Source organism: Arachis hypogaea, chromosome 11 (assembly GCF_003086295.3).
Source record: "Arachis hypogaea cultivar Tifrunner chromosome 11, arahy.Tifrunner.gnm2.J5K5, whole genome shotgun sequence".
NCBI classification, from domain to species: Eukaryota; Viridiplantae; Streptophyta; class Magnoliopsida; order Fabales; family Fabaceae; genus Arachis; species Arachis hypogaea.
In genome coordinates this window covers 15874196-15902156 of record NC_092046.1, presented here as the reverse complement: position 1 = coordinate 15902156, position 27961 = coordinate 15874196, and the positions used below count along the sequence as shown (strand labels likewise).

Sequence of the window (27961 nt, the reverse complement as noted above, 5' to 3'; positions counted from 1 at the left end):
AATGATTGTGTATTTGTTAAATTGTTTGCTAGTAATGATTTTATTATCCTTTTGATATATGTTGATGATATGCTTATTATTGGTAAGAATACTTTTAGGATTGACATGTTGAAGAAAAAACTTGCGATGTCATTTGCAATAAAGAATCTTGGACCATCAAATGAGATTCTTGGTATAAGAATCGAGTGTGATAGAAAAAGAAAGGTTTAATTACTCTGTCAGTCCTTATAGTTTTACCGAATTTTAAATTAGGTCCCTATACTTTTTTCTTGTCAATTGGATCCCTATAATAGATCAGATTTTGTAACTAAGTCCCTACCGTGACAAAAAGTTAGAATTAATGGAATATTCTGTTTAACTATACAGAATATTCAGTTTTATATTCGTTTTGTTTAACGGAATATTCTATTAATTCTAATGTTTTTGTCACGGCAGGGACTTAATTACAAAATCTAATACGATATAGGGACTCAATCAAATAAAAAAAAGTATAGGGACATAAATTGAAAATTCAGTGAAAATATAGGGACCGACAAAGTAATTAAACCTAACTTTGGCTCTCACAGGAGAAGTACATTAAGACAATGTTGCACAGATTCCAAATGGAGAAAGCAAAGGTCGTTACTCGTTAGTACTCCTCTTACTACAACTTCAAATTGAGTTGAAATCAAAGTCCATCAAGTGAAGAAGAGAAGAAAGACATGGAAAAAGTTCCACATGCAATAGTCGTGGGTTGTTTAATGTATTCTATGGTGTGCACAATGTAACGACCCAACTTTCAATACGTCATGATCGTACCAAAAGTAAGACGTTGCTAACCTAATTCCTTTATTATCTATTTAATATTGAATCTTTACGCGTTAATCTGTCGACAGTTTTACTAAAAAGTTAAAACTTTTCCATTAAAAACAAATAACACATAATCACATACTTAATATTAATAATACATTATAGTAATACATACAAAACCAATTACATAACCTACCCTTGTGAATAAAACTCCAACTAATAAGACGAGGGAAAAATAAATCCTAACAACCACTCGACTCTTGAACAAACTCTCTATATGCTTCCATAACTTCACAATAAGCCTTCACACCTGTAAGTGAAAGAGTTAGAAAGAGGGAGTAAGAACTGGGCAGTCCTTAGTAGGATCGGAGTAGTTAGTGAAATTCATTTTATTATATATTCAGCCAGCAACAACAATCAACAAAATACATTCAACTTAATAAATAAAGAATAAAGAAGTCAAACAATCATAAAGTACATACAAAGCACCTACACATATATACAGAAAATACATCACAGAGAAATATGCACAAACAAGTATAATACATGTCTAGTCCTACATAGGCCATGAGCTCATGTGTCGATTGCCTACCCACTCCCGATATTACCCAGGCACAAGTCCCAGATATAGCTTTCCAGATGCATACAGTGTGCATATAAGTCTTACCATGCCGCATACAATGTGATTTTTAAATGTATTGTAATATGCTTACATTTGAAAAATAATTCACAATCTGTGGGCGTCTCCACTATACATTTGGCACTAAGGCCCAAACAACAATCATATTTCATTTGCTCTCATGTAACAGACAGTCTTTTAGGTAGTGTTTGGTGAAGAGATAGGGACAGAAAGACTGAGACTGAAAGACAGAGACTAAGAGACAGAGATTAAAATAAATTTCAGTATTCTATTTGGTGCGAAATGAGAGACATGAATTGAAACAAGAATGTAACTCTAATTTAATTTGCACAAAGGGTAAAATTGGAATTAATGAATTAAAATGAGAGTATTTTAGGTATAAAATGTTATTAAAGTTTCAGTCTCCATCTCTAGAAATTTTAGTCCCCTGTGTCCCTACTTTTTGAAGGTACTGAAATACTGAAATTTTGAAGACAGAGATAGAAATTTTAGTACCAGCCTCTGAACCAACAAACACGATACTGAGTCTCAGTCTCTCAGTCTCTGTCTCAGTACCTCAAAACAAACGCTACCTTAAAGTTTTTTTTTCTTTGGCCTCTCCTCTCTTGTGGTAGATATCCCTTTAGTTAATACATTCTTTTTTTTTTTTGCTCTACTCTCCTATGGCAGAGGTACGTTAGATTCTTTTAATCTTTACTCTCTACTCTCCTATGGCAGAGATCCCTTTAATCATTTGCTTTTCTTTATCCATTCTTTTACTTTCTTACTTTCAATATCTCAAATTATTTTCACACAGTTTTCTTGACTTTCCCTAAATGTCTTATAAAAGAAGAATCATAAGATTTTTAATTTAACTTTGTCTTTCTAAAACTTTTAGAAATTATAACTGTTTTACCTCTCTTTCGTTATAAAATAATATCTTTAATAAAATGAATAATAATTAAATTAGTATGAGTATAATAATAATAATAATAATAATAATAATAATAATAATAATAATAATAAAAGAGTATTAATATTAATATATTTATTTTGATATTAAAAATTAGTTTGTAAGACTTTATTCTTAATTTTTAGAAAAAATCATTTTAGTTCTCAAGCTTTTTAAATATTTTACTTTTTAACCCAATATTTTATAAAATTACTAATTTAGCTTCATATTTATAAAAATAATCCTAAACCTTTATAAAATATTTAGTTCACTCTAAAACTTTTACTTTTTTCTTAAAATACAACAAACTTATATAATTACTATTTTTAACCCCGATCTTTTATCAAATTACATTTTTCTATTCAAAAATAATATTTTTGGATGGTGGTAACAAACATTCTTTTTAGGACTGAAATCTTTTTTGGTGATCTTTTAAAATATTATCTTTATTAAAAAGTGTTGTCATATTGTTGAAATAATTATTTTGACTCTAATATCAACTTTTTTTAATTTGTTTAAAATTTAAATTTTAACAAAATTTTTATTAGAGAATTATTTTATTTTTTATAAACTTTATAGTATTATTTTTCTTCTTTCATTTTATTATTATTTTGATATTTTTTCTCAATTTACGAATTTAATAAATTTTTACGAGTTAAGTTTTTATTTGTAATTTTTATAATTTTTAATAATTTTTTTTTTCTTATTTTTGAAGATCTATATTTTAATCTATCGATTTTTATTGTCAATTATTTTATTTTTAATCTAAAAATTCTTATTTATTTTTAAATTCCTTGAATAAAACTTATTGCAAAATCAGGATTTTGAAAAAAATATTTTGTATTATTTAATAAATTTAGTGTTGTTTGAATTAATATTAATTATTATCGGAGGATGAGAGCAGTTATGCCATGACTAGTAGGTGAGACGCAAAGTGCATTCGTCAAGGGTCGAAAGATTCATGATGGGGCCCTTATTGCGTGTGAAACGGTTCAGTGGATCAAGTCGAGAAAGAAGGAAGCGGCAATAATAAAGCTAGACTTCCAGAAGGCTTATGACAGAGTAAAGTGGAGTTTCGTAGACCTAGTGCTGCAGAAGATGGGGTTTAGATGAAGATGGAGGGGTTGGATTATGGAATGTGTCAGTTCGTGTACCATGTCAATTTTGATAAACGGCTCGCCTTCCAAGCCATTCAAATTGGAAAGGAGATTGCGACAAGGTGATCCTTTGTCTCCGTTCTTGTTTGTGCTTGTTGTTGATGTCCTGCATAAAATGCTGGGAGAGGCTATTAGGAACGGTCGCATATCGCCGTTGTTGGTGGGGAGAGACCATATTGAGTTGTCGCACCTCCAGTTTGCTGACGATACTATCTTATTCTGCCCTCTTGAGGAAGAGACCATCAAGAATTATAAGAGGCTGCTTCGTTGCTTTGAGTTAATGTCGGGCTTAAGCATAAATTTTGATAAATCGAGTTTGATTCCCATCAACTGTGATGAGCAGTGGGTTCAATGTATGTGTAGTGTGCTAGGCTGCAAGCAAGACACTCTACCGGTTAAATATCTGGGCATCTCATTGGGTGCGAACCCGAGGTTGGTTAAGACGTGGAAGCCAATAATAGACAAAATGGAGGAAAAGCTGAGCATCTGGAAAGCGAAGGTGCTAAATAAGTCTGGTAAGTTGGTGCTTATCAAATCTGTGCTGAATAGCCTTCCGGTGTATTATTTGAGCCTATACAAGATGCCGAAAGCGGTTGCAGAAAAACTAATTGCCTTGCAAAGAAGATTTCTCTGGAGTAAGGAGGACGGGAGGAATGGTATGGCAATGGTTAAGTGGGAAGTGGTGCAGACTCCTAAGCGACTAGGCGGGCTAGGAGTTGGGGATGCTACGGTTCGCAACACAGCCCTTCTGTTTAAGTGGTGGTGGAGGTTCTCAAAAGAGGAGTGTCCGTTGTGGAAGAGGGTAGTTTGCTCTTGTAATAACTTGAATCCAAATGAGTTTCTATCCTCTCAGAAATTGCCTGATCGGGGAGGCCCGTGGAAGGATATTTGCAAGCTACAATTCAAGAATCAAGAAGTTAGACAGAAGATGATTACTGGATTGTCTATGGAGGTGGGTGATGGGAGATGTACTCGGTTCTAGGAGGATGTCTGGATTAGTGGAGGGTCCCTCAAATTTCGTTTTCCAAGGCTCTTCTCTGTTTCAAACCAAAAAGGTTCTGTGATAGGGGATTGTGGATTCTGGGATGGGTTAGACTGGATATGGAACTTCCAATAGAGGCGGGAACTATTTCAATGGGAATTGGAACTAGTGAACCAGCTTCACCATACTCTGAGACTAGTCAAACTTGTATATGGCAGAGAGGATAGAGTCGTGTGAAAATATGATAAACAAGGTGTTTTTACTACTAACTCATTTGTGCAGGTGTTGCAGGTGGAAATGGCGCCAGAGGATATATCCAGTTACAGCTTTACTAAGACTATTTGGAAAGGGCTTCTACCACCTAGAGTGGAGTTGTTTGTTTGGTTTGTCTTGACTGATAGGGTCAATACGAAGGAGAGACTAATTCGATTCGGAGTTATCAACCAAGCAGATACTTTATGTGTTTTATGTAATAGAGGTGATGAAAATGGCAACCACTTGTTTCTTGGATGCAGTTTCTCTTGGCAGGTATGATGTGCTTGGATATCATATGTTGGTGTATTATGGGCTTATCCGGGTACGATCAAAGAGCATTTTCAAAGTTGGACTGAGATATCATACAGGAAGGAGGAGTGCAAGAGATGGATGTTGAGTTTCTGTGCCATTCTATGGAACATCTGGTTGGAGCAGAACAGGAGGATCTTTTAGAATAAAGAAAAACGAGTGGAGGAGATTATGAACATGTCTTTTCAGAGTTACACTGAGTGGTTAGGTGCAGACCCTTTTTGTTGTTGATGGCAATGCCAGAGATGACATAGAGGTGTTTCGGCCATAATTGGTGTCTCAGCTAATTTTCCTTTTATTTATCTTTTGTCATTGTTGCTTGCTCCACTATTTGTGTCGAGCTCCTTTTTCAAAAAAAAAATAATAATTATTTCTTCTGTCAAATTTTTTAATTTACTTGTTAATTTAATTTTATTCAAAATGTATGCTTTTATTATTAATTTATATTTTTCAGAGAAACTTTTAACTGTCACTAAATAAATAATTTATAAAAAAAATATTTTTGTCATTTTCATATGAGTAGTGTCTTTATAGAAAGGCTGATGTAAAATAGAAGAGAATTCACTGAACCAAAATAAAATTCACTAGTGATATCTCTATTTCTTTATCACTTTTATATTGAATTTACATTTTTAAGTGATATTAAAAATAGACTTTTATTTCTTATTGAAATTATGTCGTTAGAAATCGAAATGTCAATAAACTTATCAATCATATACATACAATTGAATTGTTGTAATATAGAGTGTGGTCTTTTTCATTGCAGGGTTTTGCACTAATTGAATGTATAACAAATGAAATTAAGATGCCTAAAGGGTAGTTATAATTATAAATTTGTTTGGAGGAGTGCTACACATACAAGTCTTTTTGACTTACAAGTCTTACAAGTTACTAGGTCTTTTAATGCGTTATTCAACGTTTTCTATTTTCAAAGCGCTACACTCAAAACGGTTCTTCTTCTTCTTCCTTTTCTTCATCTTCTTCTTCTTTCTCTTCCTCTTCCTCTTCCTTTTCTTCTCTTCCTCTTCCTCTTCCTCTTCCTCTTCTTCTTCTTCTTCGTTTTTTTTTTCGATTTTCATAGTTTCTGAAATCAAGCTTTGAAATCCTTTTGAAGAAGAAGAAGCAGCAGAAGATGAGGAGAAAGAGAAAGAGTAGTTCTGAATTATGCAACGAATTTTGGGTGTATTTCTTAAATACTTTGGGTGTATTTTTCGTAATCCTTTGGGTGTATTTCTGTAATTCTTTTGAAGATAATGGAACTTTAGAAATATACCCAAACGATTACAGAAGTACACTCAAAATGATTACAGAAATACACCCAAACGGTTACAGGAATTTACCCAAACGATTATAGAAATACACCCAAAGGATTACAGAAAATACACCCAAAGGATTTAAAGAAATACACCAAAAATTTGTTAAAATACATCTTATGCATAATTCAGAACTCTTTCTCTTTCTCCTCCTCATCTTCTACTGCTTCTTCTTCTTCAAAAACGATTTCACCATGAAAAATCGAAAAAAAAAAGATAAAACAGAGAGAAAGAACGTAAATGAAGAAAAAGAGGAAGACGATGAAGAAGAACGTGCAGAAACGAAAGAAAAGCAGAAGAAGAAGAGTAAGAGGAAGAAGAACGTGCAGCAAGAAGAAGAAGAAGAAGGAGAAAGAGAAGGCAAGAAACGAAAGAAAAGAAGAAGGAGAAGACGAAGAGGAAGAAGAATGGTTCGAAGCGTGTTTTGAGCGTTAGTTTTAATTGAACTTGTAAACCTTACAAGCCTTAATCGCTTGTATGCCAAGAATTACTCATTTGTTTGTATTTTATTTTTTTTTTTAATGGTAACATTGATTCTCATAACATATGAGAATTTGAAATTCGTTCTCACTAACCACCCTCTATGGTGGTAATAAAAATTCATTGAAGATGGGTATTTTAAAATACCTACGAATAAATTAAAGTTTTAAAACTTGAAATACAACAGAAAATAAGTTTTTCCCACGTTACAGTTCTATTCTATCAACTATTTCTTTATAAAATTTTCTCATTTTAGATCCAAGTTAATCATTTTCTGTCTCAATCACGATTCTCATTTAGTTGCTGTTAATTTAGTAAGCTTACGGACACAAGCATTTAATTTGGCAATTGCACGCCGTCAACGTAACGTATCATACAATCAAGCCAGTTTCCAAAGTTGATTTGACCGCTCCTCAGTCCTCAGCATCAAAATGAATTTAAGACGAATATGCCTCCCATGATGATAACCCAACCCATATAAAAGGGAATAGAATAATAATAATAATGTTACATTATTAATAAAATTTATTATTTTTAATTAATATTTTATATATTGTATATTGAATTTTAAATATTAAACTTTAAATTTAAATAATATAAAAATAAATTATTAATTAAAAATATTAGATTAATATTAACAAAAAAATATTAACTTCTTAAAATTTTTTAATAAAATATATAGAGAAAGTGAGAAGGAGGGACCGCAAGAGGAATAGTGTAAAAAATGTGCAAATTGTTTTTTATATGGTAATAGATCTGGTATTTTGAGAAACGGGATGAAAAATAACCAAATATTTGAAAATTATGTTACGAAGAAGAAGTCAAAATTGAGATTTAAAGAGAAACCAACAATAAAATTCAAACGAAGCTTCCCAGGAGTAATTATCATGCTTGTTGTCCTTTTGAAGCAAACTATGACTTATGTTTTTTATTAGTGGTTTTGGCAAATGAAATATAAATTAAACTTAGAGATTTGAAATTAAATTGATAATAAATTTAAAGTTTTTTTTTACATAAATAAATTATTAGAAAATCGATTTTATATGATTTTTCGAAAATAAAATACACAAAAGTCTTTTTTTAATTATTTATATAAACTGTGTTAGAGTATTCAATTTACCTCAAAGATATATTGTGGTAGGGAGGGACAATTTATGAATTAATTTTAAACTGAAATTGTACATAAATCATGATAGAGTAATATACTTTACAAAAATACATAAATTGTAGAATCCTGTCACTATTTACTAACAAATCTAGTATTGTCTATTAATATATAAATAGTGGCAGGGTAGTACGTTTTTATAATTTGTGATTTTTTTATTTTAATTATTTAAATATAATATTTACAAAAAAGGTGTAATCTGTAACACTACGTTTATCTAATAACAATTATATTTCGAATATATTACCCAAAAGCATGTTAAACAAACATCCTGAGTACACTAAATATGAAACACAACAGCAAAGCATAACCCAAGTGGTAAAGGGATTCGTTCAGAAATCAGAAGGCAGAGATCGGGTGTACCCGAGATACATCCGTAATGGAAAAAAGGGCATAGTACCTAAGATGTCATCTACCACCATATAAGGGGTGTGTAAGTGAAAACTATTGCTTCATTTCTTATATTCTAGAGTCTTGGATAGTTTTAAAAGCATAGTTAGATGAGGAGATTACGTCTAATGAAAAAATATTAATAGACTGAATGCAATCTAATATGTGGCTGGAGCACTAAATTTTGAGGTCAGTTTATGTATCTATTATTTTTAATAAGAAATTAATTAATATATTTTGATTTATTTAGTTTTAGTTAATTAGATGTTTAGTATTTATTTGAATGAGATTTGTTAAAAGGGTAGACGATTAAAATTTGATTAAGTATATATGAAATAATTTTTATTTGTCATGTTAGTTTATTATAAAATAATTATAAATTTTTATTTGTTATTTTTAATTAAATAATATTTTTTTGTGTGTATTAAATTAGTTAATAATATGAAATAATGTTTATTTGTCGTGTTAATTTATTATAAAATAATTATAATTTTTATTTGTTAATCTATTATTAAATAATATATTTTTTATGGATTAAATTAGTTAATGATATGAAATTATTTTTATTTGTCATGTTAGTTTATTATAAAATAATTATATTTTTTATTTATTATTTTTAGTTAAATAATATATTTTATTGTGCATTAAATTAGTTAATGATATGAAAAGCTTCACCCAAAAACACAATAAATTTCTATAGGAAAAAACGCATAAATTATTTAGCAAAACACAAAAGAAAAACCTAAATCGATGATAGAGGTGTTTGTGTTAACAGATTTGTGTGTTTTAAGAAAATTAATAAATTATTTAGCAAAACACACAAATTGTTTTTAAGAAAACTAACAGTCAAACAAAAACGAAAAAAAAAACCCCGAATACGATCAGCGCCTCAGATCAGAGGGGAATGAATTTAAAATTTTAGAATTCTATTTTAAAGAAAATATAATATAATGAGTATCAAATATTTGAAGTTTTGGGCTAAGCATCTTCAAAGTGTTGCTCCTTCTTGTCATAAAGATATTCTTAACTTCACATAACTAGCTAGGAAACCGTTTTTTTCATGTTATCTTTTGATGGGGAGGGAACAACATATAAATTTTGTACACCATATAAAAAAATAATTATTATAGTCTTAGAAAAGGCTAATTGTATTACATTTTACTTGAAAATAAAGTGATGCATTTCTTACTAATTTTAGATGAAACGTATGTTAGCGTGAGACTAATTTCAAAAGAGTAATACTTTGCGTTAGTTTTGTCTTAAAAAAATATTGATTAGGCACTTAACTCCTCAACAATATTAAAAGGGTTATGTTAGGTAACTAATTATTTTTTTAATAACATATTACACTTTAAATTATTTATCTAAATTTTAATATTAGAATAATCATCTGCACACCTATTGAATTGAATATTTGATATATTCATTGTTCATATTATTTAATATTTTTATTGTCTACCTATATTTTTCTATATTAAAATTGTGGATATTAACAAAGTTAACAGAAATTTATTGTTACCAATATAATTTTTAAAACTTTTATACAACAAATATATAGTAGAATCAAAGTTGTTAAACTCGCGAGTCTAGGTAAATTCGTGGAGTTGACCTAGACTCGACTCACATACTCGACTCGTAGACTCGTATGAGTTTACCTGTTATAGTTTTTTTTGTAAAAAATATATATCGTATATAAGATATATGTCTACTCAAATATAGGCATTAAAACTCAATAATTTCAACATAAAAAAACATAATAAATTAACATAATACTACAATTATAACAAGTACCTTAGAACACACGTTCAAATCCTTTAGTTATTACATAGTTATCCACTAACAGTTGTAAAGTTATCCACTATCAAAGTTGGTAAATTCAGATTTGAGATTTGAGATTTCAGAGTTTCAAACATTCAGATTTAGTAACAAGTAACAATTAACTAACACTAATAAGTAATAACTACAAATTACAAGAAGTAGCAATTAAGAATAGACTAAACTAATACTAACAAGTAACAACTACAACATGCAGCAATTCAGTAACTATTTTTTTTTAAACATACCTGAATCTGAATGGCTGAATGGAGTAGGCTCAGTTGAGGAACCAGGAATTCCTATGCTGTGCAAGCAGACAAGAACGAATGACGAAAGACTACACGACTAACTGGCAAAGTACACGACGAACCGGCAGAGGACATGACGATCGAAAGAGGATGTGACGAACGATGGTAGCGTGGCGACGACAGAGACTCCACGAGTTCACGAGCTTTGATGCATAATAGAGTTAATATAGAGAGAGAGAGAGAGAGAGAGAGAGAGAGAGAGAGAGAGAGAGAGAGAGAGAGAGAGAGAGAGAGAGAGAGAGAGAGAGAGAGAGAGAGAGAGAGAGAGAGAGAGAGAGAGAGAGAGGGCAGTGACGAGCTATTTGGAGAACGGCAAATGGCGAACGGCGGCGAGAGACAGACGAAACGCTAAGAGGGCTTGGAAAAGAGAGTGACTGAGTGAGTGCGACGAAAAAAGTGAGAAATTTAGCTATTTAGGGTTACGTTCATACGTTGCTGCCTTTTTCCCTCTTTTTTTGGACCCAAAACGGCTCCGTTTTTGCAAAAAAATCCAAACAAAGCAAATTTGCCGACTCGCCCGTAAACTCATGAGTTTGACTGAGTTTATGCGAGTTTACTCGAGTCTACCCGAGTTTATCCAAAAACAAGTTTGTGTCCGAATTAATTCGCTTTCACTACCTAAACTCGTAAACTCGAGAGTCTGACAACAATGACTAAAATATTTTCACACTTCAAATTTGTTAGATACTTAGATAACAATTTAAATAACTATTCTGTTTGCTATTGTAATTATTTTTATATATCTATATTATATATAACGAAGATATTAGAAGAGTTGGTCTCTTTTTTTAAATATTTTTTATGATATATAATTCAAAAAATGATATTTTAAAAATTTAAATTCAAAATATTTTAATTAAAGTTATAAATTATTTACTATCTCAATTAATTTAATTTTTATTATTTTGTTACACATTTAATAAATAAATAAAAATAATGAATAGGTGCGGTACTATATATGATCTTTTTCTCTCACAAATGGAGTAATTGTTTAATCATCGCGCTGCTTGGCAGTTGGCACTGGCAGCCTCGCTATATCCCAGTGTCTCTCAGACGCAGTTTCCGAACAAATGAAAAAGCCCAAGTGACTATACCACGACCGCCACCGCACTCCATGGGCAACCGACCGCCGCCGTCGCCTCCACCGTCGATCCACGCCCTGATCACCTTCTACCTCTCGGAGCACCCTTCAATTGTCGGCTTCCGTTGGAGCCACACCCAATCGTGGGGCTCCACGTGGTCCTTCCTCTTCTCTTCCATATCCCTCTACCTCCTTGTCTCCCTCTCCCTATCCCTCCTCCTCCGCCCCCTCCGCCGTCCTCTTCCCCTCGGCCCCCTCCCCGCCCTCCACAGCCTCGCCTTGTCCCTCCTCTCCGCCACAATCTTCGCCGGCATATTCCTCTCCGCCGCGGCAGAGATCCGCGACACCCGGTGGTTCTGGCGCCGCACGAAGACTCCCTTGGAGTGGCTACTCTGTTTCCCACTGGGCACTCGCCCCTCCGGCCGGGTGTTCTTCTGGTCCTACCTCTACTATCTCTCCCGCTTCCTCCATATGCTCACCACCATTCTCGCAATCTTAAGACGTCGCAGGTTGTTGTTTTTTCAAGTCTTTAACCACTCCATCTCCGCCTTCACGTCATTTTTGTGGCTCGAATTCTCTCAGTCCTTTCAGGTCCTCGCAATCCTCTTCGCCACTCTTGTCTACTCCCTCGTCTACGGTTACAAGTTCTGGACAGCTATTGGCTTCCGCGGCGCCTGTTTTCCGTTCGTCCTCAACTGCCAGATCGCCCTCCTCGGTTGCAACGTTGCGTGCCACGTTGGGGTTTTCTTGCTCCACTTCTTCTTCAAGGGTGGGTGCAATGGGATTGGCGCGTGGGTCTTCAACTCTGTCCTCAACGGCGCTGTGTTGTTGCTGTTCCTCAACTTCTATGTGAGGGTTTATGTTTTTGGCAAGAGGGAGAGAAAGATTATTCATGGTGACTGTGATCGTGATCCTCGTGAGGCTGAGTCCAAGGCTCGCTCATCGTGCCCTGTTTTGATCTCTGGAAATTGAAAATCAGTTATTCCCTTCCGTCCCTCATAGTTTGTCCATTCAAAAATCCAATGTACTAATTTATGAAAGGGTGAAGACTCCCTTATAATTATCTCTACGTAAAGTTAATAGACGAAAAATATTAGATAATTTAATATATTTAATTAAATTATTATCGATCTAATAGCTTCACGTAAAAATAACTTGTGATGAATCCTCATCTTATCGAGTAGACAGTTATTTCAAAGCGGTGAGGAGTAGATAATGATAATTGTAAGCTGAGGATCAGAAAATGAGTGGCACTCTCTATGGTCTATGCTGCTGTTTGGGTCCAAAATTTCCAGGTTAATGGTTGGTCACTTTTTGTACAAAAGTATAGCTAAGACAAAAACAGTAGAAAGTGGAAAGTACCACTTTTTTAAGTATAGAAATAATTGAAACTACAATAATGTAGAAAATTAAAGTTTTGTCAATTACGTGTAATGAATATGATTGAGAATTTGTTGTGTTTGGTTATCACTTTATTTGAGGATGCATATCGCGTAGAATATTCATCTCACGTTAGGTTGAAACTTGAAATAATGAAGTCACTGCATAGCAGCAAGATACGAAGCACATGCCAGATATTCCATGATGCTTCGAATAAATTTCAGTTGGAGTTGGGTGCTATATATCTGTGTACTGGTTGGAAATTTTAGTGCTTTTTTGTACATAGAATTGTAAAAGAAATATGTATGTAACCAAATTCAGTTTAGGATATTGGTGTAATTTTGAGTTAAGTTTATTTTATAGGTGTGAATTATCCCAAAAAAATAAAATAAAATTACCGTGTAATCCGCAAACCGTGTAAACTAATTGATGAAAAAAAAAATTCAGTCTAGAATAAAATTACAAAGTTAAGGAGTGGAAAGATTCAGATATCTTCAATTAGGAATTATTGATTTAAGGTTACTCAAAATCTAGCTATTACAAAAACATTTACAATTTAAAATGTCAATTTTAATAAAAACAGACTCAATTTGTTAACTTAATCATTTTATCAGTAGTTATCAACTTATCATCTTTTAGGGAGATAAATTCTATTATGAAGAGATATTTGTGTGAAGAGAATGAAAAGAAGTGTGTATAATCTATTTCAACAACTTAATACAAATAAAATAGCACATTCTCCTAAAAAATATTTAATTATCTATAAATAAATTTTCATCTCTTTTTTAGATATTATTTTAAGAATTTAATTTTGACACACTGTTAACAAAAATTAATTTTACACATGTATCAAATGCAAAAATAATATTTTTTTTATTGACTACATGAATAATTGTCTAAAAAAACATATAAAATTTAACTTTATAAAATATTTTACACTATCAGTATATAAAAAAATAATTCTCTACATACAATCATTTTTCTATACAAGTTATTTATATTCACGCGCTTCGAGCCGTTATTGCACGTTCTTCTTCTTCTTGCTGCACGTTCTTCTTCCTCCTCTTATTCTTCTTCTCCTCCTCCTCTTCTTCTTCTTCTCCTCTTTTGTTATCGTCGTCACTAAAACCACCACTTCCTTCTCCTCCTCTTCCTCCTTTTTCATTGGAATTTCTTCAAGCTAATTTTTTCATTAGTAGTTTATGATTCTATAGGTGAATAATGTTTTATCGTTGATGGTTTGAATTGAATATAATGTAAAAGTTCTACATTGAAAAAAAATATTTTTTTTGTATTTGCAGTAAATTTGGGTGTAACACAAAAATATTTGGGTGTAACATGAAGATATTTGAGTGTATTTTAAGAATTTTTTGATGTATTTTTATTCTGATAAGTTCTGCATAATTCAAAACTCTTTCTCTTCCTCTTTTTCATCTTCTACTGTTTCTTCTTTTTTTTTTTCATTATCATCATTATCTCCTTTTTTTTCTTATTCATCTTTTTCTTTTTATTTTACCTTATCAAGTTTCTTCTTGTTTTACTCTTACAAAAAATAAAAACAAAAAAAAATCAAACAAAGAAGAAGAAAAAATACATAATGCTGCAAAATTACTTAGAAGAGGATGAACTTACATTCATTTAACTAAAAGAAAGAAAGAAATAAGAAAAAAAGAAGAAAAAAATGCAGCATTAAAGAAAATATTTTTCTGTATTTGTAACAAATTTGGATGTAACACGAAGATATCTGAATATATTTTTAAAAATTTTGAATGTATTTTTATTCTGATAGATTTTGCATAATTCAAAACTCTTCCTCTTCCTCCTCTACTCATATAAAAATTAAACTCTTATTTGATATGTTCGCTCTTTTTAACATTTGTGCTTTCTAATAAAGTGATAAATTAAAGAGAACGGATAAAGTAGTTCAAAGCTATGGTGTGATTTTCTATAATATATATCATCTTTTACAACTGCGATGGAGAATTATCTTACACAAATGCAGTGCACATAATATTGTTTGCATTCGTTGTAGATAATGCTAATGCGTCTCAGAAGTTATACACAAATACTTTGTGAAATAATTGATAACTTCGTATGGACATACACTGATACACATGATATAGAGTCTATGAACGTTCGGGGCTTTTATTGCATATATTCCATAGATATCCAAGTTCTATAACCAAGTTGATTATGAGCCAACTTCAGTTTTCAGCCACATAATCAAAAGCAGCAGCGACAACACTCCTCTAGCAGACAACAGCAACACAGCGCTGCAACGCTGTACAGGGAAACAAAGGCCTCTCAGTAACTCAGTTAGCAGCATGGCACCATAAAAATAAACAATGCATGAAGTGGAAAAACCAAGTTAAGGAAACATATCATGGATTCTGTAATTTGAGAAAATGACAAGTCGATTTTTCAAGCTGAAATAAAACAATTACATAGATTACGACTAATGAAGAGTAAAAAGCCTAAATAGTATACAAGAAGATAGAGATAATGATCAATTTGATCCTCTCCAAGGTCTTTTTCCGTACAACCAAGGTCATTTAAAAAAAAAAAAAAAACAATATTTTAGTCCTTGGGTTTTCAACCATGAATCAAGTCCCTCGTACAAATTCTGTTTTGACACTATTAGAGGGGTGCTAATGTGGGCCGCTAAATGCCACATGGCATAGTAGCATGGCCTATCAATGCCAGAAATCATTGTGGCCTGTAATACTTAAGAGACCTCATCAATACTTCACTAACGGCAGCCCAGTGCATAAGCATGCCGCGTTAATACAAGGTCCAAGGAAAGGCCGCACCCAAAAGGTGTAATGTACGCAACCTAACATGATAACTACATCAGTGATTGTTTCCACAGCTTGAACCAATGACCTTGAGATCACACAGAGACAACTCAACCATTGTTCGAACGCTCCATTTCCAATACTTCACTAACATCAAAATAATATATGTTCGAGGGACTAACTTGATTTATTATTAAAACTCGGACAAATTGATTATCGGTGAAAATTCTAGAACCAAATTGATATTATATCCAAGAAGATATAGTCCACCATTGAGTCCAACAATCCTCCTAGATAGACAAAGATTCTATGATCCTAAACCGATCTTATCTAAGGATTGCAAATTCCAAATTCTTATATGAAGTGGAGATTTAATTATCTTAGGTAGCGTTTGTTTTGAGGTACTGGAATGGAGACCGAAAGACTAGGACTCAGTATCATGTTTGTTGGCCCAGAGATTGATACTAAAATATCAGTATCCGTCTCCAAAATTTCAATATTTCAGTACCTCTAAAAAGTGAGAACACAGAAAACTGAAATTTTTCGGGACGGAGACTAAAACTTTAACCTATAATTTCTTCCCAAAATACCCTTATCCCAAATTATTAATTCCAAGTTTACCCTCGTTCAGTTCTTCAACCACCACCTCTGCCCTATCGCCGCTGCAAGGACCACCATCTCTCACATCCCAACTCCACCCCATCTCTCATTCCTACTACTTCAGCCATCATCCCTCCTTGCATCCATCATTACCAACAACAATAATATCAACACTATCAAAATCAAAACAATAATACCAACAACAATAATATCAAATATATCTCAAAATCAGAACAGCGGGAGAAGAGAAGAAAGGAGAGGAAGGAAGGAGGAGACAGCGGCGCAGAAAGAGGAGCCGCCGACGGGTGCTGGGTGACAGTGACGGAGTGCGAGAGAGAGCGTGAGGGTGCGAGAAGACGTGGGTGCTAGGCGACGGCGACAGAGCGCGAGAACGACGTGGGTGCTGGGCGACGGCGATGGGAGTGCGAGAAAGAGCATTGGAATAAGGGGTGTGATTGTTATTGACGGAGGCAGAAGCCATTGGAATCGGCGATGAAGAGTGGAATATGTAGCGAAGCAAAGAAGAGAGCGGAATAAGGGGTGTGATTGTTGAGATTCAGTGAAGAGAGGAGAAAGACTAGGGGGTAAGTAAGGTTCTTTTTAATTTTTTTAATTAATGAGGATATTTTAGTAATTTTACTTATTTAAGTCTCTGTATTTATTTTAAACTGAATAGGATACTAGTCACAAAAAAAAAAAAAACAAATAGAATACTAAGACATAACTCAGTCCTGTACACTTTTACACCAAACACAATACAGAGACTTATTTCAGTCTCTGTCTCTTCCAAATGCTACCATAGTGTCTTCAATAGATTTCTTTTGAATAATACAAGACGCCTCATGGTAAGTGCTACAAGATTGCACAAGTCTATCCATCCTAAAATTTGGACCTGAGAGATCAAGGAATGACACATAGTATAGAGAAGGAAACCTGTTGGAAGTGTTTGGTACATTAGACAAGGGACAAAAATATACAAATAGAGAGACGCATAATGTGTTTGGTTAGCGAGACAGATAGAAAAGTTCCAATAAGATAGACTACTCAAGAATTACATATTTCTTTCCCGTAAATGAGGAGGAATTCATCAATGAAATGTTAAGTCTTGGTTCAGACCTTGAACAAAAAGTAATCATTTTAATTTAGATTAGTAGATTATCCTTTTAATATATTTTGAAAGCAGAAATGCATTGTGCATGTTACATATGATTGAATCTCTCTATGCAATGTGGATATCACACACAAAATCAAAATTTTATCAACCAAATAATCGATTGAGATAATGATTAGATGTGTAATGCTTATGGGGCGTATGGGTACCATTCATTGGTTTTCATACCAAAACTGAATATGTACCAAGTATAAGTAGTTCTTGGGAGCACATGAACGTTTTCTCTTATCATCCAGATTCCGCGATAAAATTTAAGGTTTGAAACTTCGAGCATAGCAACTGATTCTGTGATGGAACATTCTGATGGTCGCAGGTAACTAACTCCCTCAACCTAACAGCCTAATCCTGTGGAAGAAAGAGGGTAAAAGCTAGAAAGATAACATGCTTGCGGCTATGGTGTAATCCAATAAAATCAAAACCTAGTAGTTTGGAAAGTTCAATAATGCCCCTTACGAGAAAGGAGCTACAACCATGAGAATTTTCAAGACCCACGGCGACAAAGGAAGCGTACAGCTAGTGTCAGATTTTCTTTTTCCTTCCCTCACTTACTCTCCTCTATATGGAAATATAATTAGATAAAAGAAATGAATGTTGTCTAGATTTCTGCTTTCTTCCATGGACCAATATATTTAGTTATGAAAGGGTTGAGTAAATGCTCAAATGGATCCTTCAAGATTAACATGTTCAGGTAGCCACCCAGGAGAAGAGAAGCAAGCTACCTTCCATATCTATAGGAGGCAACAGTAAAAAGCTGGTAAGCGACCAGGAACGTGTTCCACATTCTATCTAGTCTTTGCTCTTACCTACGCTCCACCTCACATAGAAGAAGGGAACACCTTTACATAGAAGAATGAGTAACAAATTAACTATGATCATCACATTAGTCCCTAACCCAACTTAGTCCTTAATCCATTTTCTCTATCTTGACGCAGTTTGACCCATGCTGATGTGCAATACTAAGTTCTAGCAACAGGCTATTGAATATTTTGACTGAATGGAAATTTGGGAAACCAATTTGACTCTTGTCTGAACTTTAACCAGCCTCACTTATAACTACAAGAAGAAATACCATCTAAGCTACAGTCCACAGGCTAAGAATTTCACTTTAAATTAACTAAGAATTTTAATAATCCATTATTAATTATCCAAGCAGTAAATTGGAAAAATAAAATGAAAAAAAAAAAGAAAAGAAAAATCATACCAGCCTCTCAAGACTGAAAAACAGCCATCATCATCATGATGGTGATGTCCGACGACATGAGAGTGCGGCGGAGGTGGCGGTGGATACCCGCTATTGAAATAACCCTGGTATCCTTGATAGCGTGGTGGGTGTGGAGACTGCGGCGGCCGTGGCGGCGGGTACCCAGTATGTGGCTGCGGTGGTGGCGGCGCCGGAGGGTATAGTTCGTGTGGCGCTGTCGATGGGAACCCCGGTTGTGGTGGTGGGGGTGGATAAGGAGATCCGTAACCTAGGTAGAAAAAAAATCCACTGATTTCATAAGAAAAGTTTCCAGTGCCTTCGAAAATTACAGAAACGATTTGTATATATAGAAACAAGAATACAAGGAAACAAAGAAGAAAATGTTCATTGATCGTGAGCACCTGGTGGTTGTGGCGGTGGAGGGTATGGTTCATGGGGTCCTCTGGTCATTTTGGTCTTGTGGGTACTACTAACTTACCAAGTGGCTAAATCTTTTCAGTGAAGAAATTGTGAAGAAAGGGTTTGAGAGATTAGAGAAAAAACCAAAGACGATGTAGATGCATAGTTGGTGGGACCGGTTATTTAATTGTTTTGTTGGCCTCCCTCAATAATATGCTAACACGTGTTTGAATGAGGATTTTTAATTTTTAATGTATATCTCGGAATATTTTCTATTTAAAATTTTAAATTAATAAAATATAATAGAATTAACCAACAAAAACGCGCTTTTTAATTTGTACATCGAAGCCTAGCTGGTGTTGCACTCGGTTGTGGAAAGGAGGAAACTTTACATTGGTGTGGTGTCAGAATCGAATGGAAATCAGACCTGCGATTTTATAACTCATTTCATAAAAAAATTATACACTATTAACAACACGGAGTTCTAGGATCTGACACTAACAAAAAATTTGCCCCACAGATCTATATCTGGGGAAGACACACACACGCTTTCCATATCGAAAAAATTGAACCACAAAAACGTCCCTTAATTATTCAAATGCTAACAAAAATGTACCTGAATTTTACTATCGAACAAAAATGCTTTCAAATAATTTTAAAACGCGACAAAAATGTTCAACAATAAATATATATTTTCAAAAAATACCTTAGAGATTAAATTTTGATGCGATTTTTTGCAAGCATGATTATAAAAATGAGATATTATTATCCTTAAAATTTGGTGATTTTTCGTTAAGAATATATTTTTTTAATTTTTTTGTTAACGACCAATAATATTTTTAAAAAATCACAAAAAAAGATATACTTAGCAAAAAATTATCAAACTTTAAGAATAATAATACTAATTTTTTTAATCATATTTGCAAAAAATTGCATCAAAATTCAACCTCTAATGTATTTTTTGAGGAATACATATTTAATGTTAAATTTTTTGCAAGATTATCTAACATTAAATATGTATTTATCAAAAAATACATTAGAGATTAAATTTTGATGCAATTTTTTGCAAGCATGATTAGAAAAATGAGATATTATTATTCTTAAAATTTGATAATTTTTTGTTAAGTATATATTGTTTTTATAATTTTTTTGTTAACAACCAATAATAATATGTGAAATTGTTAAGTATCCATGTAAATAAATAATGTAAAGAACTTATTGTTAAGTTTTATTTTCTATGTATTTAAGTTTCAAATGTGATGTATATAAATAATGAAATATTAATGTTTATGAATTTTGAAATCATTAAATGTGCCAAGTTTTAAAATAAAATTTTAGTATATGACATTATTTTTATGTACAGTATTTCTTAGAAAAATAATTTCGATCAAGTTTTCAATTTAACTGTGCATACTACTCATTTTATTATTATTTGTCTTTGAAGAGAATGGCAAGAATATATAATGAAGATGTATGCCTTGCGGATAGTGCAAGTTTGCACACCATTCTCAAAAGTGATATATATTTTAACCATCTGGTGACAAAAGAAGAATGTGTTAATACTATTATTGGCTCAGGCAATGTGATAGAAGGCTCCGGAAGAGCTATAATTTTGTTTCCTGGAGGAACAAATTTATAATAAATAATGCACTATTATCTACCAAGTCTCTGAGGAACTTGTTGAGTTTCAAAAATATTCGCCGAAATGGATATCATATTGAGACAATGAATGAGGGAAATCATGAGTATTTATATATAACAACTCATGATTCAAATAAGAAAGTTATATTAGAAAAATTACCCTTCACTCTCATCTGGGTTATATTACACCAAGATTAGTGCAATTGAATCACATGCCATTGTAAACCAGAAGTTTACTAGCCCAAATGAATTCATAATTTGGCACGACCGATTGGGTCATCCGGGAACAACCATGATGAGGAGAATTATTGAAAACTCACATGGACATTCACTAAAGAATCAGAAGATTCTTAAAACTAGTGAATTTTGTTGTGCTGCATGTTCTCAAGGAAAGTTAATTTTAAGGCCATCACCAGTAAAGATTGGATTTGAGTCCCCTAAATTCCTAGAAAGGATTCAAGGTGATATATGTGGACCTATTCATCCACCATGTGAATCTTTTATATATTTTATGGTCCTAATAGACGCATCTTCGAGATGGTCACATGTGTGCTTATTATCTTCTCGCAACCTGGCGTTTGCGAGATTACTGGCTCAAATTATTCGATTAAAAGCACAATTTCCAGAAAATCCAATCAAAGCAATTCGTCTTTATAATGTTGGTGAATTTACTTCCCAAGCTTTTGATGCTTATTGTATGGCTAATGGAATAAGTGTTGAACATCCAGTAGCTTATATTCACACACGAAATGGGTTAGCAGAATCACTTATTAAACGCCTCCAATTAATTGCTAGACCCTTACTTATGAGAACAAATCTCCCAACCTTGGTTTGGGGCATGCTATTTTACATGCCGCAGCACTTATTCATTTGAGGCCAACGAGTTACCATCAGTTTTCTCCTATGCAATTAGCTTTTGGCCAGCAGCCAAATATTTTCCATTTAAGATTATTTGGGTGTGCAATATATGTTCCCATTGCACCACCTAATCGCACCAAAATGGGATCCCAAAGAAAATTGGGAATATATGTTGGATATGATTCTCCTTCTATAGTGAGGTATCTTGAAATACAAACTGGAGATGTATTTAAAGCCCGGTTTGTATATTGTCATTTTGATGAATCAAAATTTCCAACATTAGGGGGAGAGAATAAGCTTCCTGAAAAGAAACTTAATTGGAATGCATCATCCTTGATGCATTTAGATCTTCGATCAGGGCAATGTGAACTAGAAGTTTAAAAAATTATACATTTGCAAAGAATAGCAAATGAATTGCCTGATGTATTTTCTGATACAAAGAGGATAACCAAGTCGTATATACCAGCGCAAAATACTCCAATTCGAATTGATGTCTCAGTTGGACAAATTGCCACCGAAGCAAATACACGTCAGAAGCGTGGCAGGCCTGTCGGTTCCAAAGACAAAAATCCTCGAAAGAGAAAAGAGGTAAATACTATTCTTGTTGAAAAATACATAGTAAAGACACCTGCAGTTGTCCAAAATTCTGATATAATTTTAACGCCAGAAGACGTTCAGGTACCTGAAAATTGTGAAAATGACGAGATCTCGATAAATTATGTCTTTACAGGAGAGAAATGGGACCGAAATAAGACAATTGTCAATGAAATATTTGCATATAATGTAGCATTAAATATCATGCATGAAAGTAAGGATCTTGAGCCAAGATTAGTCGAAGAATGTCGACAAAGAAATGATTGGCCAAAATGGAAAGAAGCCATGAAGGCTGAGTTAGACTCACTTGCAAAACGTGAAGTCTTTGGACCTGTAGTCCGTACACCTGAAGATGTAAAACCTGTTGGATACCGATGAGTATTTGTGAGAAAATGAAATGAGAAAAATAAAGTTGTGCGCTACAAAGCTCGACTTGTAGCACAAGATTTTTCACAAAGGCCCGATATAGATTATGAAGAAATGTATTCCCCTATAGTGGATGCGATAACATTGCGTTATTTGGTCAGTTTATCTGCATATCATAAACTACATATGCATTTAATGGATGTGGTAACAACCTACTTATACGGCTCATTAGATCGGGATATCTATATGAAAGTCCCTGAATGACTAAAGATATCTAAACCATCCAATGAATATTCGCAAGGGTTATACTCAGTCAAATTGCAAAGATCTTTATATGGTCTAAAGCAATATAGAGGAATGTGGTATAATCGTCTTACTGAGTATCTGGCCAAAAATGGATTCAAGAATGATAATATCTGTCCATGTGTTTTCATAAAAAAATCTGCATCTGGATTCATTATAATTGCTGTGTACGTTGATGATTTAAATATCATTGGGACTCCGGAAGAGATTCCAACAATTATAAAAACTCTAAAAGAAGAGTTTGAGATGAAAGATCTTGGAAGGACTAAATTTTGTCTCGGCCTGCAGATCGAGCATATAAAAAATTGGATATTTATTCATCAAATAACATACACAGAGAAGATCTTGAAAAGATTTTATATGGATAAGTCACATCCCTTGAGTACCCCAATGATCGTAAGATCTTTGGATGTGGAGAAGGATCAATTCCGTCCTAAAGAAAAGAATGAAGATATCCTTGGTCCTGAAGTACCATATCTTAGTGCCATTGGAGTGCTAATGTATTTTGCTAATAATACACTACCTGATATATCATTTGCTGTAAATTTACTAGCAAGGTATAGTTCCTCTCCTACCAGAGACATTGGAGTGGAATCAAGCAAATCTTTCGATATCTTCATGGGACAGTTGATATGGAATTGTTTTATCCCTATGGATCCAAGTCACAATTAGTTGGTTATGCAGATGCTGGATACTTGTCTGATCCACATAAAGGGAGATCTCAAACAGGATATCTGTTCACATATGGGGTACAACTATATCATGGAGGTCCACGAAACAGACGATTGCTGCAACATCCTCTAATCATGCCGAAATACTAGCGATTCATGAAGCTAGTCGCGAGTGTTTTTGGCTCAAAAGTCTGATTCAATATATTCTGTCATCATGTGGACTGGTTGATTATAAGATAGCTCCAACTGTCCTGTTTGAAGATAATACAGCATGCATTGCTCAACTTAAAGTCAGATACATCAAGGGTGATAGAACAAAGCATATTTCTCCCAAATTCTTCTTCACTCATGATCTTCAAAATCAAGGGACAATTGATATCCAACAGATCTGCTCAAGTGATAATTTGACAGATTTATTCACAAAGTCACTCCCAAAATCCTCCTTTGAAAGATTGGTACATGAGATTGGGATGCGCCGGTTTCAAGACATTAAATGATGTCGACAAAAAGGGGAGACTGTACTCTTTTTTCCTTGATCAGGTTTTTTCCCATTGAGTTTTTCTTGACAAGGTTTTTAATGAGGCAGTCCCCATCACTAAAGGATATTGTACTCTTTTTCCTTCACTAAGGTTTTTTCCCACTGGGTTTTTCTTTAGTAAGGTTTTAACGAGGCATATTCATAAATGAGCATCCAAGAAGGAGTGTTGTGATAAAAACAAATTAAATGCCCATTTATGAGATTGGGGGCTAACTTTTCCTATACTGAAGGAATAATTTTTCAAGGCAAATTGAAAGTTAATGAAAGGTTGAATGATTGAATATTTGTATGTATAAATAGAGGACGAATCCTCACGTAACATACACACAACAATAAAATCTTCTTCCTCTCTTTATATTAAACTTTTCTCCTCCCTCTTTCATATGCTACTAATATATAAGAATAGTAAATATATAAGTTTCTATTATTATAATGAGATAATTATATTGGTGAATATCAAAGTTAGAGTCTTCTATTTATACTTATTTACTTTATATTTATTATATCTTCATCAGTTATTTATTTTACAACACAAGGATATTATTAAGAAAAAAAACATTGACTTTAATGATAATGATAATAACTATTATTATTATTATTATTATTATTATTATTATTATTATTATTATTATTATACAAGTGTTGTTAAAACTAAAATTATACTTTATTTAACAATAATTTTAAAAAATATTGCTAAATAATATAAAACCGTTACTTTAATTTTAACATTTTTTAAAATATCATAACTACTCTAATCATTATAACATAAATATACTAAAATGACTATATTATATATATATATAAGTTGATTGAATTGCACACAAACTATCATAAGAGAGACTTGTTCAAAAGCCCGGTCTAAAATGCCCAATCCAGCCTGTTGTGCAAGAGCAAGAGAATATTTCTAACAACCAATTCTGACCAGCAATTTGAAGACACTGCGCGTTTGCAATATTAAATTCAGACCAAATCAATAAAATAAAGGACCACATTTAAACGAAAAATAATGCAACCTATAATTATTCTCTATAACACTTCTTTATTCGTCACCTTGTTCCTCCATATCCTTCCCTCTTCCTCACTCAGAATGCAATCCTTTACCATCATTATCCATGTCCTCACCTTGTCCTTATTGTATCATTTCTATGTGATTCTAGCTCAGCAACCTTACATTGGTGTGGCCACAACTGCATGTTCCCAAACTCTTAACTCAAATTCAATCCTCGGTTACACTTGCAATGGCTTGAAACCTAGTTGCCAATCTTACCTTACCTTCGAGTCTCAAATCAACTACAACTCTGTTCCTACAATTTCTTCTTTGTTGAACATTGATCCCACCCAGCTTTCCAAAGCGAATTCCGTTTCCCAGAACGCAACCTTTGAAATAAACAAGCTGGTGATTGTTCCTGTAAACTGTTCCTGTTTTGCTAATCAGTATTATCAGTATAACACTTCTTATAAGGTCCAAAGTGGCGACAACTATTTCATCATTGCTAACAACACTTTTGAAGGCCTTTCAACATGTCAAGCTATGAAGGATCAAAACAAAATCGATGAGTTAAAGCTTTCACCCGGTGATAAACTTAGAGTTCCTCTTAGATGTGCTTGTCCTACAAAGAATCAAACAGAGAAAGGTTTCAAGTACCTATTGAGTTACTTAGTTTCCTTTGGGGATGATGTTTCTCACATTAGTGAAAGATTTGGTGTTACCATTGAAACAATTCTTGAAGCTAATAGCCTTTCTTCCCAGAAACCAACCATCAATCCTTTTACCACACTTCTGGTTCCCCTTCAAGAAAAGCCATCAAGTTCACAAACGGTTATGACTCCACCGCCTCCGTCTCTGTCGCCATCGCAGCCGCCTCCGTCTTCTTCTGGTGGAAGTTCAAGCAAGACTTGGGTCTATGTGGTTGTCGGAGTTGTCGGAGGTGTAGTCTTAGTTTTAGTCCTCTTCTCCATCATTTTCAGGAAGCATTTTCACAAAATCAGAAAGAAGAAGAAGAAAGGCAATTCTGTGATTGTGTCTAAGAGCTTTGAAGCAATTGAGAAACAACAGGGGAAGAAGTTGGAGGAAGATTCAGAAACATTGTCAGAGATCATATCCGACATAGCACAATCATTCAAGGTTTACAAATTCAAGGAACTGCAGAGTGCAACAAATGATTTCAGTTCCGAATTATTGATCAAAGGGTCCGTTTATCGCGGCCTTATAAATGGAGATTTAGCTGCAATCAAGAAGATAAACAGAGATGTGTCCAAAGAGGTACAATTGCTGAACAAAGTGAATCATTCTAACGTGATTCGCCTCTCCGGCGTTAGCTTCAACGAGGGACATTGGTATCTTGTTTATGAGTATGCTGCTAATGGACCATTGAGTGATTGTATTTTTATGGAAAATGGCCAGTTCTTGAGTTGGAAACAGAGAATAAAAATTGCATTGGATGTGGCCACAGGACTTGACTATCTTCACAGTTTCACTTCTCCACCTTTTATCCACAAGGATTTAAAATGTGACAACATTCTTCTAGACGCTGATTTCAGGGCGAAGATTGCCAACTTTGGCCTCGCCCGGTCGATACAAGGCGAGGAAGACGAATTTTCGATGACAAGGCACATAGTGGGGACAAGAAATTACATGGCTCCTGAGTATTTGCAAAATGGTATAGTGTCTACAAAGCTTGATGTCTACGCATTTGGGGTTATGGTGGTGGAAATACTCACTGGAAGAGATGTTGCTGCTATCTACGCGGAATATGACAAGAAGAATTTAGAAGAAATTTTAAGCAGCATAGTTAAAGAGGAAGGAGATCATGAAAGACTAAAGGAATTTATGGATCCGTCATTGAAAGGAAATTATGCAACGGAGCATGCTGTGTTTATTATTGGAATGATTGAAAAATGTATAAAGAAAGATCCAGCTAGTCGACCTTCAATGCAAGACATTGTGTCATCTTTGTCCAAAGCCTTGGACTCATTGAACTGGGAATCCTTGGTTAATATCTCAGGATAGCAGACCTTTAGCTAAAAGGAATTGATGTTGTGACTTTTGACAAATCTGTAGCTTCTTTATTTCTTTCTTTCTCTTTCTCTTTCTTTCTTTTTTTCCTTTCTAAAATACTAAAAACATCATCTCCTACTTTATTTATAATCTTCCATGTTCTTCACGTACAAATGAAATAAAAAAAAAAAAATTAGGAAACGTTCCTTTGATTTTAAATGGCAATATCAAATCACTATTAAGAGTTTGACCAATACTCTGCAGCATGTAAACACTCTGTTCATCTATGTATCTTTTAAAAGTTGTACAATATTCAGTCTTTTATTACAATAATTTAAAAAAAATAAAATAAACACATCTAAAAATTCTAAATAGATTTAGTGTCTTTTTAAAATTAAGAGTAAAGTATCGTTTTTGTCCCCAACGTTTGAGGTAAATCCTATTTGTGTCCCTAACGTATTAAATCGTCCTATTTGTATCCCTAACGTTTGTAAAAGTGATTCAATGTTATCGTGCCGTCAATTACACATCATGAGCGCTTTAGTTTGAGTTTTAAAAATCTCTTCTTGAAAATAGAATCGATGATCTACTTCGAAAAATAGCTCATCAAATATTGAAACTAATTCCTACAACATTTACATAATTCACCTTTCTAAGGACATTATTGAATCTAAACACAAATAGTGGGTATAATATTAAAATCGAACACATCCAGGTGAGATCTAATTGAGAATGAATACATCTAAGTGAGAATAATTGAAAAATATAATCTGATTTGTTAGTATAATTGATAGTAGGATAACATTAAATCACTTTTATAAACGTTAAGGA

General features: G+C 33.4%; 3 protein-coding genes across 3 annotated transcripts; 2 read left to right on the top strand and 1 right to left on the bottom strand.

The window, feature by feature from the left end:
• The first annotated feature begins 11434 nt into the window (after positions 1-11434).
• LOC112720395 (fatty acid elongase 3-like) lies at positions 11435-12716 on the top strand. The gene has a single exon (XM_025771333.3). It carries the CDS (start codon positions 11493-11495, stop codon positions 12585-12587), a length of 1095 nt encoding a protein of 364 aa, XP_025627118.1. The 5' UTR covers positions 11435-11492; the 3' UTR covers positions 12588-12716.
• A 2199-nt stretch (positions 12717-14915) lies between these two features.
• Positions 14916-19386, bottom strand: LOC112720394 (uncharacterized). Its single transcript, XM_025771332.3, has 3 exons — positions 19164-19386; positions 18763-19030; positions 14916-15276 (listed from the first exon to the last, which is right to left on the bottom strand). Exons 1-3 carry the CDS (start codon positions 19210-19212, stop codon positions 15219-15221), a joined length of 375 nt encoding a protein of 124 aa, XP_025627117.1. The 5' UTR covers positions 19213-19386; the 3' UTR covers positions 14916-15218.
• Positions 19387-25086: 5700 nt separating this feature from the next.
• LOC112720393 (lysM domain receptor-like kinase 4) lies at positions 25087-27280 on the top strand. Its single transcript, XM_025771331.3, has one exon. The coding sequence runs from the start codon at positions 25139-25141 to the stop codon at positions 27140-27142; it is 2004 nt and encodes a 667-aa protein (XP_025627116.3). The 5' UTR covers positions 25087-25138; the 3' UTR covers positions 27143-27280.
• Positions 27281-27961: the final 681 nt, after the last annotated feature.